This window comes from Zophobas morio, unplaced genomic scaffold (genome assembly GCF_036711695.1).
Source record: "Zophobas morio isolate AGI-343-1 ecotype UQ-CSIRO unplaced genomic scaffold, CSIRO_AGI_Zmor_V1 ptg000004l, whole genome shotgun sequence".
Taxonomy (NCBI): domain Eukaryota; kingdom Metazoa; phylum Arthropoda; class Insecta; order Coleoptera; family Tenebrionidae; genus Zophobas; species Zophobas morio.
The window spans coordinates 6,943,902-6,959,233 of NW_026972109.1; the positions used below are offsets into that span (position 1 = coordinate 6,943,902).

Below are 15,332 nucleotides of genomic sequence, written 5' to 3' on the forward strand. Positions count from 1 at the left end.
CGTCTTGTATATAAATACAATAATGTATATACGTATTCTTATTTAAAATGTGATTTATTGGTTGTCTACTTGGCAGACGTTTTAATTATATTCAATTAATTACATTTTGACAGTAGTGAGTACAGAAACCTGTAACGACTTTGAAACAACCACAAAATTTCACTTATAGATGGCGCTACATTGAACATTCTTGGAAAAATTTGACATTCTTCACTTGTGTTTATTTTGTTGTGTTTAATTTACAAACAAAAATCGTCATGGCATTTAATTATAAAACTGCTACGCTCCAAAAAAATTTGTATCGCCTTTAACATCTCCAGTTGTCCAACGACGCACAAATGTAAGTATTTCCAGCGAACAAATCTCGGGAACTTTGAGGTTATGTTTATGTCTCCCACTTGTTTGCTTTCGGTTTTGGGTGTTTTCCCCCGGGACACCTTCGCAAGTGTTTTTTCTCAAAACCCTGCGGTTCCTAATGAGAAATCAATTGCATTTTATCGTAAGTTAATAATTTATAAAGCCAAATAAAAAATACAGAGTGCGCGCAAGCGTTTTCTTTGCCCTTAAGAGGGTTGCGCGTGATAACATTTCCCAGAGTTTCTCATTCAAGTCGCGCGTTTTATCCGTAAAAGTTTGAATTAAGGGCATTTTACTGAAGATAATGTTACGTTTTTAGGGTTAAAATGGAGACGGTTGTCATCTTTTTACTGTTTTTTGGCACTGTCTGGGGGTTAGGTAAGTGATTGCTTTATTTATTTTTTTTCTTTTACTTTATTGCGGTTGTGGCGTTATTGTATGAAAAAATAAATGTTTATTGTCGGCTTATGGAGGAGAATGGGGCTGTTATTGCCGGGGGATAAAAGGAAATGTAATGGGGAGGTTTTACTGTGGGGATTAGAGGAGATGGCTTTATTTTGGAGAAATATTTTTTTACTTAGTAGGAATAGTTATTCGCTGGACGCCTTTTTTTTTTTTTTTAAATCTAGTCGGAAGTAATTGTATTTTTATTTTTTTCTAAGTGTCATATTTAAATTGATGAAACAAAACAGTGGCGGTGTAAACTTTAAAATATAAAATTAACAAACGACGCTTTTTCAATTTTGTTCTTTTATAATGTACCCGGATTGTGCAGCTTGTAGAATACAAAAATGTGGCTTTCTGTTTCTCGTTTGTTGTTTTGAGTAAAAAAATATATAGTACAAAAAAATCTTGTTCCAAGGCTTACACAACATCTACTAAAATTTATTCATCCATCTCTTCTAGAAAAATTCATGTGATTCAGTAACATAAAATGGGATTTATAGACGTTCGTTCTAAACTTGAATATAAATCTTTGATTTAAAATTTTTACTGTTAAGTCAGCAGAATATAATTTTATAAATAGTTGGTGCCCTAAAACTTAGAAGCGGCAATGCTTCACTTTAATAATAAAGACAAAAGAACGTTCCAAATGTGCTCCAAAACATTTTTTTTTTGGAACATACATATATTAAAAGGCCTAATTTAAGATTAATTTTCATATAGTCGCAGACCTGTTGTATTAACGAAATCATAAAAACTAGACAAAAAGTTAGGTAGTTGATAAAAAAAGTAAATTTCACTTATGTTTATTTTTTTCTTATTTTTAGAATAAAAAATAAAAACTATATTTGCATTTTTTTTAATTAGTTTCGTTTCGATTTTATAAGATGTTTGTATTAGTTCATAATTTTTCTTGCTTTTTTAAATTCCTTGCCCATTTTCTTATTTTTAGCAGCCATATCCTAAAAACAAAAACTACGTGAGTTTTTCGGACCTCGTAAATTTTATAAAATTATTTTGGTGCTTGGTTTGATCTAATTCTAAACATTACATTTAAAAAACAAGAAATAATTGCATTAACCTGAACTTGTTCGCATACCTAAGGACAATATTACCGAATATTTTCAGTTGTAAACTAAAATGTGGTCTATTATTACCGTTAATGTCATGCATTACGTTGAATACTGACGTCTACATTCAAATTGCGAATTCAGAGAACCTTATAAATAGAATAGAACAGAATGCAAGATGATAGTTGCTTTGTGCATAGCAAACAGGAAAGAGACGGAGGAAGAGAGCAACAGTGCTTTCTTAATAACAATTACTTTACCCATAATTTAACAGAAAACAGATGAAGTAACGGTAAATTCATTAGATTTTCTAATCCCTATGTCAGTTTATAGCGAGTGTCATACGCCATTTTTTCAAGATGGCGTACTATTGTATGGTATACAATGTCGGAATTTTCGTTATTCATAATTCACGCTCTGCATTTGTGAAAATATAATTTGTTAGCAACGGAGTAGTAATTTTTATGTTTTAATATTCACAGGCAAAAAAATCCAATCCACCACCAGTCGGATACGATTCCTCATCCCGTGCGATTTCTAGTTTGCAGAGTTTGTTATGTACTTCTTAAATCCCTCTGTAATTGCAAAACCTCGAGTCGATGATACTTAAATCATTAATGAGTTCGTTCTGAAGCTTAAACGAAGCAAAGAAATAATCACGACTTCATTACTAGCCTTTTTCTTGTTTTAGCATTTTCTTTAAAATGCTTTCCTTTAGAAATCCTAAAACACCCTAATTGGATCAAACATCCCATCGAAATTTCCTTCCTCGTACTAAAAAACATCGAGTGCAAACCCTGTTCATGTCACGTCCACGAGTTTCGCACTTCTTGTTTCAACTTTCCCATCGATTTTATCTCGTGCATGACAGTTGCACCGAAACGATACTCCGCTAGAAATTTTTCAAATTAACACACCCTAAAACCAGCTCCAACCTTATTTAGTTCACAAATGTGAACAGATCCTTGTTTATCCTCGTTTTTCTCGGCGAGTACTTAAGGCAGCGCGCACTTCCTCGGAATGCTTAATTAGAAAATCGCGCCACCTTGCGTCCCGCCGTTAAAACAGCCGTCATAAAGTTAACAAGTCGTGGATTTACCGGCCAATAAATGTCGGGAATAAAACGGAAACGTTTCGAATCGTCGTAAAAATACGAAGAAATGACCTTAAACGGCCAACGTTTCGGATCGGAGATTGCCGTGACATGGCATGACGACAAGTCACGTGCGGGGATTGTCAAATGGGACGACGACACGTCAGGAGTGGGATTTCGCACGATTTTCCAAACGATGATTTGTTGTTTATCGCCGCACATTCGGCGGTGGGTGGAGGATTTCGCTGCGAGGGCAAACAGATTTTGTTTTGCTTTTTTAAGGACATGTTGCTGCAAATGGAGAGATTATCGACAAACGTGGCGCTAGAGGGCATAAATTAATTGCAATGACAGAAGTTTGATCATCGCTTGTTTCAAATAGCGGAGAAATTGATGCTTGCAATTCTGGACCTTATACATATTTTTGAAATTGGTGATTTCATTTACGTCATATAACAACTTAATATATGACAGCATAAGAGGAAGAAAGAGTTTCTATTATACACGTTGCTCTTAATTTATAATATGTAATTTTTTACATGGATTTAAGTAGCTGCTTGTGTTGTTGACGAGCGTTTTAAGTTTTCGTAACTAATTTTGTCTAGCAACATTGCAAATGTAAAGCCTTTTATATTTTAACTTAATCTTACTAATTAGTTAATACGCTTTAGCCGTACGTGAATAGAAACACAAGACAGGCTACAACTCGGAATTAAAATGAATTATTTGGTATTCTAACAAGTGAATATTTTTGCCCGAAACTTTATAACTGTCATTCAATGTGCGTATTTTGTAAACTGAAGCTTTATGCTTTGGACGACCTTGGAGAATATATTGTATGCAAATGACAGTGTGCCCGACTAGTTCGTGCTGGCGGCATTTTATTCCTTCTTACCTTAATTCTGGACTCAATTCGGCCTGACCTCGCAGCTTCCCACTGCGTATTTGACTCATTCCCGGCATATGGCCGCATTACACATTTATATTACCCCCGGCTTCCTCCAGATCATCGGGGAATCGTGTGGCAAGGTGCATGCAGAACAGCTATTGGAAATAGATAAAGAGCCAGGAGCTGCACGACTTTCGAGCCGAGTTAAGGAATCGAGATATCGGCCAGAGAAAATTATATTCGACTCTTGATACCGCACGGAATTGTACTTCCAACCTTTCCAAATATATTGCACTCGAGTTGTATCGCAGAGTATCATTCCCAAGTTGTGGTGGCGCAAATTACGACTTTCGTCGACTAACAACTGAAAGAAATTCGTTATAGGGGAATTTATGGGGTGCTTTGAAGTTTGTTCCGGAATGGAGTGTGTTTTCTCACCTGCTTTACTATGCAGTTTACTTTTCCGTTTAATTATTCTCTTGCATTTCGAGTATTTAGGGATTCTGAAAGGGAGAACCCACACGAAAATCGAAGGGATTTAAATTTAAAATCTTTCTACGGACGGATGGAAATTTAATAAGGTGGTGGATGACGGACGGGTGGAGATCTTTTTCTCTTTTTTCGGGGCGGCTTTGTGGCCTGCGTTAACCAATTATACACACCATTGTGACGCATTAAATAACCTTATACCACCTTTTTTTTAGAATTGTGAGACTTTGGACCACAATGCATATTAACATCGAATCTTCGTCACCAGATTCTCTAATCTACTTAAACAATTTGGAATATGGCAACTTCCCCAAATAAGTCGTTTCCGGTTCGGTGCACTTCCAAGTGCAAACGTGACTAATTAAGTGTTTTCTATCTCGCGTCGTGCCATTCTCTTAAGGCTGTTCCTACGACAAGAAATCTCCCGCTTCGTGCAATCACCACAGGCCATCATTCAGCCAACAACACCCCTAAGTCGAAAACACACCAGCTCTAACAAATTAACCGTCACAACTTTTCCGCAGTCTAATAGATCAAAAGAAACAAAAATTGCTAGTTGCTTTATTAATTAGCCGTCATCCATTATGTGCCTCTGCGAACATCTCTTGCAACTCTCTAATGATAAATTACCCCTTGTATGATCAAAACGTTGCTCCAGCCTGGAACAAGACACTGCTCTAAGACGGTGAGTAAAAAATGATCGAGGCTTGATTAAAGCCTGGATGATGCAACAACAAATTGTATACATCTGGCTGGAAAAATGTTGCCATTTATTCCACATTTAAACAAAATTTCATTTACCCGTAGCGATACCCATTTCCATGGATTACCCCGGATCAATGAAAAACAAATAACACTCGCAACAAAATTCAAACTTTTTTGGCACGGGCTTAAATTAGCGAAATAATTATTTGCACGCCATTTCTTTTGTTAGAGAGTACACTGATAACGTGAACGTTACCATTTTAAAGACGTCTCTGCAACTTCTTTGTGGCCGGGTGTAATCTCACGTTTCGCGCTCTCCAGAATTGGAAAGGTTCACTATTGGTTTATCAATCCGTCTAATTAAATAAGTTCGGTTTAAAAAGCCCTGTCGTTGGCTCGTTAGAACCGGAACTTAGCGGAGCGGAAACGAGTCAGACGTAAGATAAATCACACCGCAAACAAACTTCTTCCGCGAGTTTCTCATCTAAAACCCCGTGTATATAAAGGGAAGGCGAACTCATGCTCCGGTTCTCGCTCCGGGCTAGTTACCGGATCATCGACGGTCCAACCTCGGATTATAAAGTACGTGATGTGATTTAGTAAATTGGCGGTATTGAATTCGTTCCCGGTTTGTAGACGGCCACGTCGAACAATTGATAATGACGGCCTATTCTTCCAACAATAGGATCAATCAATTATAGGGGAAAAAGGGAGCGTCGATCATAAACCTGCTTATTAGATTTGCGCCAGAGTTGAGGCTTCAACGGAACTCAATCTAGCGGGGTAGAGCAAACTCGGAAAAAACGAAAATTTCTAATAATGTATTATTGAAAAGTGAAAACTTATTTGACTTTAAAGTATAAATTCGAATTGTACCATTTGCAGTGAAACATCCTGTACGTTCCGTAACCATTCAGAATATCAACGTGCTTTTACCTTACTGACGCGCATAGTTTCCAGAAATAGTACATGAATACGAAACAGATTTATTCTAACCGAATAGCTTAGGAATTTTATTCAAACTTTACGATTCAGTTTACCATTTTTATTGTTCGGAATTTCATGATTGAGGCGCGATATGAATCGTAAGCTTTCTCCCTACTATATCGAATTGCAATTATAATTCTTTTTCGGGCGACTAAACCAATATTTAACAAAGTAATCCAACAGTTGCACAGAGTGAAGAAATAATTTGTAGTTACCGCTTCGGAATTGTTGTTCGTGCCATGTTCATCGTGAATTATATGCTACTGCATGTTTGCAGAATTTAGTCGAATCCCAAGTGGAAAATTATGGCGACAAAAAGCTAATTAAATTAACCGGTTGTGTAACCACTATTTCGAGACTTGTTTGAATTTGCTCGTAAATTTTACGATGTTCGTACCCTCAAGATCCCTATTTATGTTACGCATATACTTAATTGTTCGTTTCACTCAAAATAATTATGCTATTTTTAAGTGTCTCGAGCTTCGCTCCAGCCCAGTTTTAATCGGATTTAAAATATTTTTACGTAGACGTTTTAATTAATGCCATTATGAGATATTAAACTTTATAGAGTCGTTAATTCTAGCGCACACAACGGTCTATTATCCTCTCCAGACGTTTATGACAGAAGCCGGCTGAATAAAATCACCCGTTCCGAACACTCCGTGTCAGATCTGTTCCTCTTATTTATTCGTCGTCCATTTCTCCTTCCAGGCATCAAAGACGTCGTCATAATCATATTAAGCCAACCGAACGAGCACCACCTGAAACTCGCTGAAAATTTAAAGAACGACATAGAACAACAAGCCGAAGCCCTCCAACAAGTGAGTCCACTTTAATTCGCTCTTAATTTTTTAGCACCCTCCGGATCGATGCAACTTAATTATGCCCGTTTTAATGTACGATTTACGATAGTTGGTGAATTATTCGTTTCGTGCTAAATTGAATGCGGAAACCGTTTGTTTCCAAACGAGAACTTTCGATTACGATTTCAGATAAGAAGCAATGATCCGGTGGAAATTCAGGAGGTTGTTTTGTTGGTTTTGTTGAGGGAATTATTTACAGGGAAAACCGATAGTGCATCTCTCGCATAGGGATTTTCCGCATGTGGGACATTGGACTGTGCTTCCTTTGGTTGAAAAGTTGCACGATTTACATGGGGAGAATTCGTCATGGGTGTTTTTTGTTGAAGACAGAACTAGAGTTAATTTGGGGGTTTTAAGCGAGGTGCTGAATGAGTACGACCCGAGTAAGGTACAGTGCATCGATTGTGTATATTTAACTTCGACGTGACAGTTCCAATTTTAAATCATCGATTTTTAATTTGGGTGCAGGCGGTGTGGCTGGGACATGCTCTTCACGACAACGAAGCGACAATAATTCACCATTTTGCGTTCTATGAGGATCCGCAAAAGTTCAAGTTTCCGAATCTGGGTTCAGGGATAGCTATTAGTACCAATTTACTGCAAAGGTCAGCCCAGTTAGGTCTCCGTTCGTTAATTAATAATCCCATTTAGGTTAGCCGAAAGATTGAGACACCCAGCCACCCCTCATTCCGATTTCGAGATTGACAGTTCACACGAATTAGCTTTATTTATTTGGGATAAAGGTAAAGGTGAAGTACTAACGAACGACAACGCCTTTTGTATCCAACAAGACAACAACAATTGTGCTTCTTATCCACTCACATTCCAACCTTGCGTAAGTTAGTTTCTTGATACCACTCTGTACTGACTTCACGTTTCCGAAGGGTGCGTTAGTGGAAAAAGACTCAATTTATTTTGCCGTAAAAACTTGCGAAAAGTACCACAAAGAAAGGGTTCCCGTCGTAAAAAAAACGTGGGCGCAATATGCGTCCAATGTTGAGTTCTTTAGTGACGAGGCAGGTAGGTACGGTGATACCACTTTAGCCAAATTTATAACGATAGTTGCTAGACGTTTCGATCCCCACCATCAACCTGGGCATCCCCAACACCGAGCAAGGTCACTGTGCCAAAACCATCGCCATTCTCCACCACATCCACGACAAGCTCAAGCACCACCCCCGGGTCCAGTGGGTCGTGGTGGCGGACGACGATACAATTCTCGGGTAGGGTGGATCATCCCTCAACTCTTAACTCTTTCATCCTTTAGAGTTTCCAGAATTCAGCAACTTTTAACTTGCTACAACGCCACCAAACTGGTGGCTTTGGGGGAAAGATACGGCTACAATGTTCACTCTGCTAGAGGGTACAATTACATAACCGGTGGCGGCGGGATGGTGTTCAGTCGAGCTCTCTTGAAACAACTAACGCGTCCTGGGGTTTGCGAATGTCCGTCAATAAGTGCTCCCGATGATATGTTTTTAGGGTTATGTATTGCCAGTTTGGGGGTGAGCGTAACTCATTCTCCGCTCTTCCATCAGGTAAACGGCAGTGTTGTGGACGAGTTGGGGTTTATTTAAATTTTTCAGGCGAGACCAATCGATTATCCTCCGCAGTATTTGCTTACGAAGGATGCGGTGTCTTTCCATAAGCACTGGATGATTGATCCCATTGGAGTGTACGATAAGTGGTTCGCTGAGGAGGATATGAAAGGTGCAGATGTACATGTTGAATTGTAATATTTTTGATACGGATGGTTTTAAATATAGTTTATATTTATTTCGGGGGTGTTTTATTGAAGAGATTCGTAGATAGCACGACTTTATACTTATTTTGGTGCCGTGACCAGGATTCACTCGCCAACAAGTAAATTGTTAAACGAGAAATTATTGTCAGTTGGTGTTTCCTGATGGAGCGAACCCTTTCGGAAGCATTTTTTATTCGATAAATGCCTATTACCCTTTTCAGGAAGACGCGCATAAAATATTCACACTCAATTTACATGGGAAACGCTTCAAGCTCTAGAACATTAAAACCGAAGCGATGCACTTGAAAGTAGTTGCGATACTTGTTTTCGTCGCTTATTCAACTCAAAACGGGTACGAATTCATCTTCCAGAAAACTTTAAATGCTCGTCTTTTCAGGCTTAAATCAATTTTACACGACGACGAAGAGCAAAATGACGATAATTTCCGCCTGCTGCTGGAAGAAATAATGGTGAAAAATTTACTTCCGTACAAATGCGTCGTCTTATTAAGCGATGACATCTACAGCGGAACATTTTCGAAATCTTGGTTCCGTAGATTTGGTCCTTATATTACGTTTATCGTGCTAAATGTAGACGAATACGAAGACCTCCTCTCCCCGTCCGACGAAACCAAATCCGCATTAACCACCGCAAAGAACGAAGGTTGTCAAATGTACATAATTTTAGTGTCCAACGGGTTACAAGTGGCGCGGTTGCTGCGTTTCGGCGACAGATACAGAGTAATCAACACCCGAGCGAAGTTCATCATCAGCTACGACAACCGCTTGTTCGACAAAAGCCTGTTCTACATCTGGAAACGCATAATCAACGTGATTTTTATCAGGCGATACGGTGGCGAAAGGTCCGGGCAAAGCATCCCTTGGTTTGAAATAACAACAGTGCCTTTCCCGTCCCAAATCACTTCGGTCCTCGTCCCGAGAAGGTTAGATATCTGGACGAAATCTAAATTTCGCAAAGGGGTGGATTTATTCAGAGACAAAACGTCCGATTTACGTAACCAAACTCTCAAAGTTGCAGCTTTTAGCCACATCCCAGGGACTACGAAAAATTTACAAACAAACACAGTTAGAGCGGTGCTTGGGAACTTTTCCGGGGCGGAAGTCGAGGTAATTTAGGGGAAAAGCTTGAAAGTTAGTGAGGGTTGTTTTTAGATCTTGCAAACCGTTTCCGCTGCTATGAACTTCCGGTGCGAGATGTACGAACCGGTAAACGCTAATGCTCAGATGTGGGGCGGAAAACAAGCGTCGGGGAAGTATACGGGGTTGATTGGCGAGATGGTCGGCACTAGTGCCGATATAGCCTTGGGAGATTTGTACTATACCCCGTATTTTCTAGAGTTAATGGATTTAAGTGTCCCGTATAACACGGAGTGTTTGACTTTTCTGACTCCAGAGTCGCTCACTGACAACTCGTGGAAGACTTTAATTCTCCCATTTAAGTAGAACGAGATGTCTTCCACTTTTACTAAATGTGATATTGTAGGCCTTCTATGTGGGCTGCTGTTATCGTGTGTTTGCTTATCAGCGGCGGCGTTTTCTATGCATTGGCACGCTTCCACGAAACTATTAGCAGAATTAAAGAAAAAACAAAAAACGTAGACCCGTTGAGTAAGAAACGGAAGATAATAACCTTGTCTATGTGTCCGGATTTGGAGAAACTCGACCCTAATGTCAAGTATACCCTAATGAAGGAAAAGTACAACCCCCCGAAGCCGGAAGGGGAGGCTGTGGGGTTATACCAGTTCAGTAGACCCTTCAATAGTATGTTGTACACTTATAGTATGCTACTACTAGTATCTCTCCCTAAACTACCGACTGGATGGTCTTTGCGCATGCTCACGGGATGGTACTGGTTGTATTCCCTTCTCTTAGTCGTAGCCTACAGGGCTAGTATGACCGCTATTCTAGCCAGCCCGACTCCCCGGTACGACTTCACCCTCCATTTTCTCAACTGATGGTACTTTTCAGGGTAACAATCAACACATTACAAGAACTAATCAACAGTCGATTAAAATGCGGCGGTTGGGGCGAGGTCAACCGTGAGTTCTTCAAAATGTCTCTCGATCCTTCCACCAAACTCATTGGAGAGAATTTCGAAGTCGTTAACGATTCGAACGAGGCAGTCGATAAAGTGGCACAAGGGGTCTTCGCATTTTATGAAAACAGTTATTTCCTTAAGGAGGCGTTGGTGAAGAGGCAATTGCGATTTCAAATGTCGAGGGTAAGTTCGGCTTCTAACCAGTCGCAAGAAATGAAGGATATTGCGAAAGAGGACCGAAATTTACATATAATGACGGATTGTGTGATTAAGATGCCGATTTCGATTGGTACGCAAATACTCCAAGAAGTGTTAATTTTTTATTAAAATGCTTACAGGGTTGCAAAAGAATTCGCCAATAAAACCGAGGGTTGATAAATATATAAGACGTGTTTTGGAAGCCGGTTTGATCAAAAAATGGCTAGATGATGTAATGTCGCCTATTTTAAACGCAGAGGTTCAAAGAACACCTGAAGAAAGCAAAGCTATAATGAGTATGAAGAAGCTTTTTGGTGCTTTAGTTGCTTTGAGTATCGGATATTTCATCAGTGTTGCTGCACTAGTGGCAGAAATTATTCACTTTAACTACCACGTTAAGAAGGATCCGAATTATAATAAGTATTCGCGTTCGATTCAGTATGTTAAGAAAGCGGAATAAAACAATGGGTGTCTTCACACTTATTGCAAATTAGTGTCGTAGAAATAATTGTAAATTCAAATAGAATAGGATATTTTTGCGAGTGCGCACCATCAACTGGTGGTTTTGGCGCCAATTTTACTGTCACTCACTTAGGTTATAAACACACATGCAATGGACCCTGAAGAAGTGGAATTTTTAGGAGAGAAACACCTAGTGTCAATTGTTCCATCTTTTACCAGTGAATCCGTCCATTTAATACAAGGTGACTATGGGCCATTTCGGGCGGGTCTTCCCATTAGAGTCCCATTGTGGGTCGCCGTCAACTTAAAACAACAAAAAAGGTGTAGAATTCAACCACCCGAATGGATGGACGTTGACACTCTCGAATTGATTAAAACAGACGAAAAATTGTCTAGGTTTGTGCATTACACACCAATTTGAGTCACTACATCCTGGTTTCCAGAGTTTTCACCAAAATGCCAAGTGAGTTCTATATGGTGGAAGTGAAACAATTACTAGGTTGCGCTTCTGATGATATTCCACGTGCCGATGAAATTCGTACTATTGTGAAAGACATCTGGGACATCCGAATGTCAAAACTTAGATCCTCCATAGATTTGTTGGTTAAAAACCACGAAATGTACGCAGCTGTTGATAACCTAACCATGATGGAAATTAATTCGATGAGGCCTTTATTGCCGCACGCTCTAGATCACATTTATCGAATGAAAACGGTGGGTTGGTACAAGTTGGAAATTTTGACTTTTAGGTTATATGTGTGTTTTGCAGTTCCAACCAAACGTGGGCTCGCAGTCACAAACTATGTCGTTCAGTACACACTCAAGGGTCTCAACGTCGTTTCAGTCTTGATGTATATTTGTTTATATTAAACGATTATTTTTAAATTTTTGTTTTGGTCGCCTGTCATCCGTCAAAATTAAAGTGAGGTTATGTCCTAAAGTAAGGTTATTTTTTACCAAACTTTTCTATTTTGTAAAATTAGAAATGTTAGAAACGTTTTAAATTGTCAAAATGTCGGAGACAGAATTACAAGAGGAGGAACGTGAAGTTTTATCGTCGATTTACGATGGGGATGAATGTTTTAAACAAATTTCTTCCAATACTTTCCAATATAAAGTGAGTAAAGTTTGGCTAAAATTATCTCTGACTTGAGTTCTTCCAGTACGGCGAAAGCGACACGATGAAATCCTTCCTCCTTGAAATCAAATGGGGTGAGAAGTACCCCAACGAACTGCCTGAAGTGAACATGGATACTTTCTACAACAAACACGTGTAAGTGCTCATTTTTCACGCCTAACCACCTCAAGTTCGTCTTGCAGAGTTAAACTTCTCAAAGACAAAATCGCGTCTTTAGTTGAAAAAGAAGCTCAACAATATTTGGGGATGTCAATGACATACTCATTGTTCGAATTTGTGAAGGAAAAGTTTGAAGAACTCATTGAGGAGCAGCCTGAGGGAAACTTGGACAATATAGAGAAATTGGCGATTGTTGAAAGTGATCAGGTGAGTATTTCATATGGTTTTTTAAAGATTTTTAATGGTTTGTTAAGGGGGCGACTCAAAAAGTCCCCAAGAAAGAGCAGTTGACGAAAGCACAAAAGCGACGCCAATGGAATCGAGTTGACAATAAGGGGGAACGACCCAGGGGGTGGAACTGGGTCGACATTGTCAAACACTTGTCTCAAACAGGGCCTAAAGAACCAACCACACCCACTTCATAAACATGGTGTATTATTTATATAAAAATATATATTTTTATGAAAATATTATTATTCAACCAACCATATAAAAAATAATTATAAAAAAGATGTTAGAGGGACTTTCGGTCCAAGTCCTTCCATTGGGCCCTCCATTCGTCTACGCAGAGGGCGTGGCTGTCGGTTTTCCACCCTGTAAAAATAAACGGTTTTAGATCATTTAAATGGAAGGAAATGAATAAAATACCGTTAACTTGTAGCGCCATGAATAACATGTCCATTTCTTGATTAATAAAATCATTGAGTGCCTCCAACGTCCGACGAGGAAGGTTTTCTAGGGTGTCACGGCTATTAATATCATACGACTTCATGAAGGTGCTCAATCTTGTAATAGGAGCTGAATGGTGTAGCTGTCTCTTGGCATAAATGTCCTGAAGTAATTTCTTAGTCTGTTTTTTTTTTCAATATTTATAACACTTACAAGAGTCTCCCTATTGTATATACAGGTAGCAATTCCCAATAATACTGCATTGTAATATCCAGCTATGATGTCCGCTGGAAGTTCCCCTCTCTCAAAAATAACAAACATAGTTCTTCTTTGTAAATCAGGTACTATTAAATATTTCCTATCCTTATACACATCCGTGAGGCTCTTTAGCTCTTCATAACTATAATTCTTCAAGGCCTTTGATAAACTTTTCCCTAAAACTACTTTAAATCCGCAAAACTTCTCCACACTGATACCAAAACCCAAAAAAACTGACTCCACTTGATTGATTCGTTCCGGTCCTAAAACGGCATTTACAACCAAATAACTCTTCAGGACCAAAGTTAATCGCAGATCGTTCAAATTTTTGAAAATTAGCGAAGTGACCGCTTGATAGTTTGAATACAGATGAAGTAAAATCAAAAGGAAGGTGACAATCCACTGGGCTCTACAAAAATACATCTGGGTTTGAATTTTTACAAGTGTGTGGTTTTACGTTGCATCCGTGAAGTAGTTTATTAGAAAAATTCCGGTGAAACTTGCTATTAGGTTCACGAGGGTTTCTTGGCTGCCATCTTTGGCCGAAATTTCCGCCATATTGCCTTTTACTGCTTGGTGATTGGTTATCGAGGCACGGGTGGCACCACCAGCCACGCCCACCTGCAAAGAGCGCGTGTATATAGTACTTGGAAAGAGCTGCTAATATTAATTCCTATGTCATTTATTTTATTCAAAACTATACTGTGCCTGCGAGGTATACAATTAAGCGGTAATTGATTACATATTAGTTATTTTCCGCGACAACTTTAGTGACGCAGAACTGTATGATTGATGAATTAAATACGCAGCATACATTTTTAAATAAAGTCAAATATTACTTACCACGGCCTTCATAGCCGTCGATACGCACAAAACCTCCATGGACAAATGCGTGACATATGGTATACACAACTCCAAAAGCATTGCCCCATCATTCAACAAATCCGCAAACAGCCTCCACTTCTTACAGTTACAATCAAGCGAATTTCTACAAAAAGGTCTTGACTCAAACCCTCTCGCCCATTTACAACCCATTACCCTTTCCACCAGGCGAAAATAATCCTCCCAACCATGCCTGTCCCATCTTTCATAATCCAGGTGATGGTGGCAGACAGCGCAGAGGCTTCTGCATTACCCACACCCACCCCTTTGAGGATGGCCTGCGTGGTGAAGATCCCAGTGATGGTACTACAAAAGGCTTGGACCGTGTCCCATAGTTGGTAATCAAAATAATCTTCGCTTACACTGTCTGGATAACCATGTGGGAGGAGAACTTCGCGAAAGAAGCCCAGAAGCGATTGGAGGAAAGAGTCGGCGAAGGTTTCTTCGGATTCTTCGCGCCGGGAGATAGCGTTGTGACCTGTTGGAGAAGATTTTTGAATTGTGAGGGGGTTGATGGGGTGTTACCTTGGCGGGTGTATCTGATGGGGTGGCCTAAAGAGCCACATCGTTCTGTTAGGAGGTTGTCTTCATGTGGCATTATTTATGGAAGGAATGCGGAGGTGAAACGGTATTTGGGACTTGACATCAATAAGTGGTATGTAGACAGGTGCTTGACAAACAGCTGATTTTGACAAGAGGTGGGGAGAGTGGGGAGGTGGAAAGCGCTATTTTAAAATTTTTGTAAGGGTAGAGTATAAATCATGTTTAATTGTTAATAATAATACGAAGAGTTAATATTAATTATAATTAAGATACAAATTAATATTTGTGGCAGCATATGCAACCCACAATACACCAAAGGTGATC

General features: G+C 39.3%; 5 protein-coding genes across 7 annotated transcripts; 4 read left to right on the forward strand and 1 right to left on the reverse strand.

Annotated features, from left to right (window-relative positions):
- The first annotated feature begins 198 nt into the window (after positions 1 to 198).
- LOC135139440 (beta-1,3-glucosyltransferase) lies at positions 199 to 8,676 on the forward strand. 2 transcript variants are annotated; one of them, XM_064069679.1, is made up of 10 exons: positions 199 to 340; positions 677 to 735; positions 6,746 to 6,855; positions 7,097 to 7,285; positions 7,366 to 7,502; positions 7,549 to 7,732; positions 7,782 to 7,917; positions 7,967 to 8,120; positions 8,165 to 8,435; positions 8,484 to 8,676. In XM_064069679.1, coding segments are annotated over exons 1-10 (1,392 nt in total). In that variant the 5' UTR covers positions 199 to 338; the 3' UTR covers positions 8,634 to 8,676. The 2 variants fall into 2 exon arrangements, with proteins under 2 accessions (XP_063925749.1, XP_063925757.1); XM_064069687.1 differs by having other exon boundaries at positions 8,174 to 8,435.
- Positions 8,677 to 9,108: 432 nt separating this feature from the next.
- LOC135139421 (glutamate receptor ionotropic, kainate glr-3) lies at positions 9,109 to 11,362 on the forward strand. Its single transcript, XM_064069647.1, has 5 exons — positions 9,109 to 9,768; positions 9,814 to 10,100; positions 10,145 to 10,585; positions 10,630 to 10,988; positions 11,038 to 11,362. The coding sequence occupies exons 1-5, from the start codon at positions 9,109 to 9,111 to the stop codon at positions 11,355 to 11,357; spliced, it is 2,067 nt and encodes a 688-aa protein (XP_063925717.1). The 3' UTR covers positions 11,358 to 11,362.
- A 123-nt stretch (positions 11,363 to 11,485) lies between these two features.
- On the forward strand, positions 11,486 to 12,244 carry LOC135139455 (DNA replication complex GINS protein PSF2-like). The gene is made up of 3 exons (XM_064069698.1): positions 11,486 to 11,755; positions 11,803 to 12,073; positions 12,129 to 12,244. Exons 1-3 carry the CDS (start codon positions 11,511 to 11,513, stop codon positions 12,207 to 12,209), a joined length of 597 nt encoding a protein of 198 aa, XP_063925768.1. The 5' UTR covers positions 11,486 to 11,510; the 3' UTR covers positions 12,210 to 12,244.
- Positions 12,245 to 12,275: 31 nt separating this feature from the next.
- Positions 12,276 to 13,124, forward strand: LOC135139465 (RWD domain-containing protein 4). Its single transcript, XM_064069708.1, has 4 exons — positions 12,276 to 12,476; positions 12,523 to 12,632; positions 12,680 to 12,863; positions 12,911 to 13,124. The coding sequence occupies exons 1-4, from the start codon at positions 12,372 to 12,374 to the stop codon at positions 13,079 to 13,081; spliced, it is 570 nt and encodes a 189-aa protein (XP_063925778.1). The 5' UTR covers positions 12,276 to 12,371; the 3' UTR covers positions 13,082 to 13,124.
- On the reverse strand, positions 13,092 to 15,159 carry LOC135139427 (RUS family member 1). Of its 2 annotated transcripts, none has more exons than XM_064069658.1 (7): positions 14,991 to 15,159; positions 14,622 to 14,943; positions 14,427 to 14,571; positions 14,041 to 14,204; positions 13,539 to 13,992; positions 13,305 to 13,488; positions 13,092 to 13,250 (listed from the first exon to the last, which is right to left on the reverse strand). In XM_064069658.1, the coding sequence occupies exons 1-7, from the start codon at positions 15,061 to 15,063 to the stop codon at positions 13,171 to 13,173; spliced, it is 1,422 nt and encodes a 473-aa protein (XP_063925728.1). In that variant the 5' UTR covers positions 15,064 to 15,159; the 3' UTR covers positions 13,092 to 13,170. The 2 variants fall into 2 exon arrangements, with proteins under 2 accessions (XP_063925728.1, XP_063925736.1); XM_064069666.1 differs by lacking the exon at positions 14,991 to 15,159 and having other exon boundaries at positions 14,622 to 14,771; positions 14,828 to 14,937.
- Between the last annotated feature and the right edge of the window lie 173 nt (positions 15,160 to 15,332).

Excerpts from the sequence above, each read along its gene's own strand:
- LOC135139440 (XM_064069679.1), top strand. Across the intron at positions 6,856-7,096 it reads AAGCCGAAGCCCTCCAACAA|GGAAAACCGATAGTGCATCT; the intron begins GTGAGTCCACTT and ends AATTATTTACAG. Across the intron at positions 7,503-7,548 it reads AGTACCAATTTACTGCAAAG|GTTAGCCGAAAGATTGAGAC; the intron begins GTCAGCCCAGTT and ends AATCCCATTTAG.
- LOC135139427 (XM_064069658.1), bottom strand. The coding sequence starts at position 15,063 with ATGCCACATGAAGACAACCTCCTAACAGAACGATGTGGCTCTTTAGGC. Across the intron at positions 14,572-14,621 it reads ATTTTCGCCTGGTGGAAAGG|AAATTCGCTTGATTGTAACT; the intron begins GTAATGGGTTGT and ends ACCTTTTTGTAG. Across the intron at positions 14,205-14,426 it reads CGACGGCTATGAAGGCCGTG|GTGGGCGTGGCTGGTGGTGC; the intron begins GTAAGTAATATT and ends CGCTCTTTGCAG.
- LOC135139421 (XM_064069647.1), top strand. The coding sequence starts at position 9,109 with ATGGTGAAAAATTTACTTCCGTACAAATGCGTCGTCTTATTAAGCGAT. Across the intron at positions 9,769-9,813 it reads TTTCCGGGGCGGAAGTCGAG|ATCTTGCAAACCGTTTCCGC; the intron begins GTAATTTAGGGG and ends GGTTGTTTTTAG. Across the intron at positions 10,989-11,037 it reads TAAGATGCCGATTTCGATTG|GGTTGCAAAAGAATTCGCCA; the intron begins GTACGCAAATAC and ends AAATGCTTACAG.
- LOC135139465 (XM_064069708.1), top strand. The coding sequence starts at position 12,372 with ATGTCGGAGACAGAATTACAAGAGGAGGAACGTGAAGTTTTATCGTCG. Across the intron at positions 12,477-12,522 it reads CCAATACTTTCCAATATAAA|TACGGCGAAAGCGACACGAT; the intron begins GTGAGTAAAGTT and ends GAGTTCTTCCAG. Across the intron at positions 12,864-12,910 it reads CGATTGTTGAAAGTGATCAG|GGGGCGACTCAAAAAGTCCC; the intron begins GTGAGTATTTCA and ends TGGTTTGTTAAG.
- LOC135139455 (XM_064069698.1), top strand. The coding sequence starts at position 11,511 with ATGGACCCTGAAGAAGTGGAATTTTTAGGAGAGAAACACCTAGTGTCA. Across the intron at positions 11,756-11,802 it reads ACAGACGAAAAATTGTCTAG|AGTTTTCACCAAAATGCCAA; the intron begins GTTTGTGCATTA and ends CCTGGTTTCCAG. Across the intron at positions 12,074-12,128 it reads ACATTTATCGAATGAAAACG|TTCCAACCAAACGTGGGCTC; the intron begins GTGGGTTGGTAC and ends TGTGTTTTGCAG.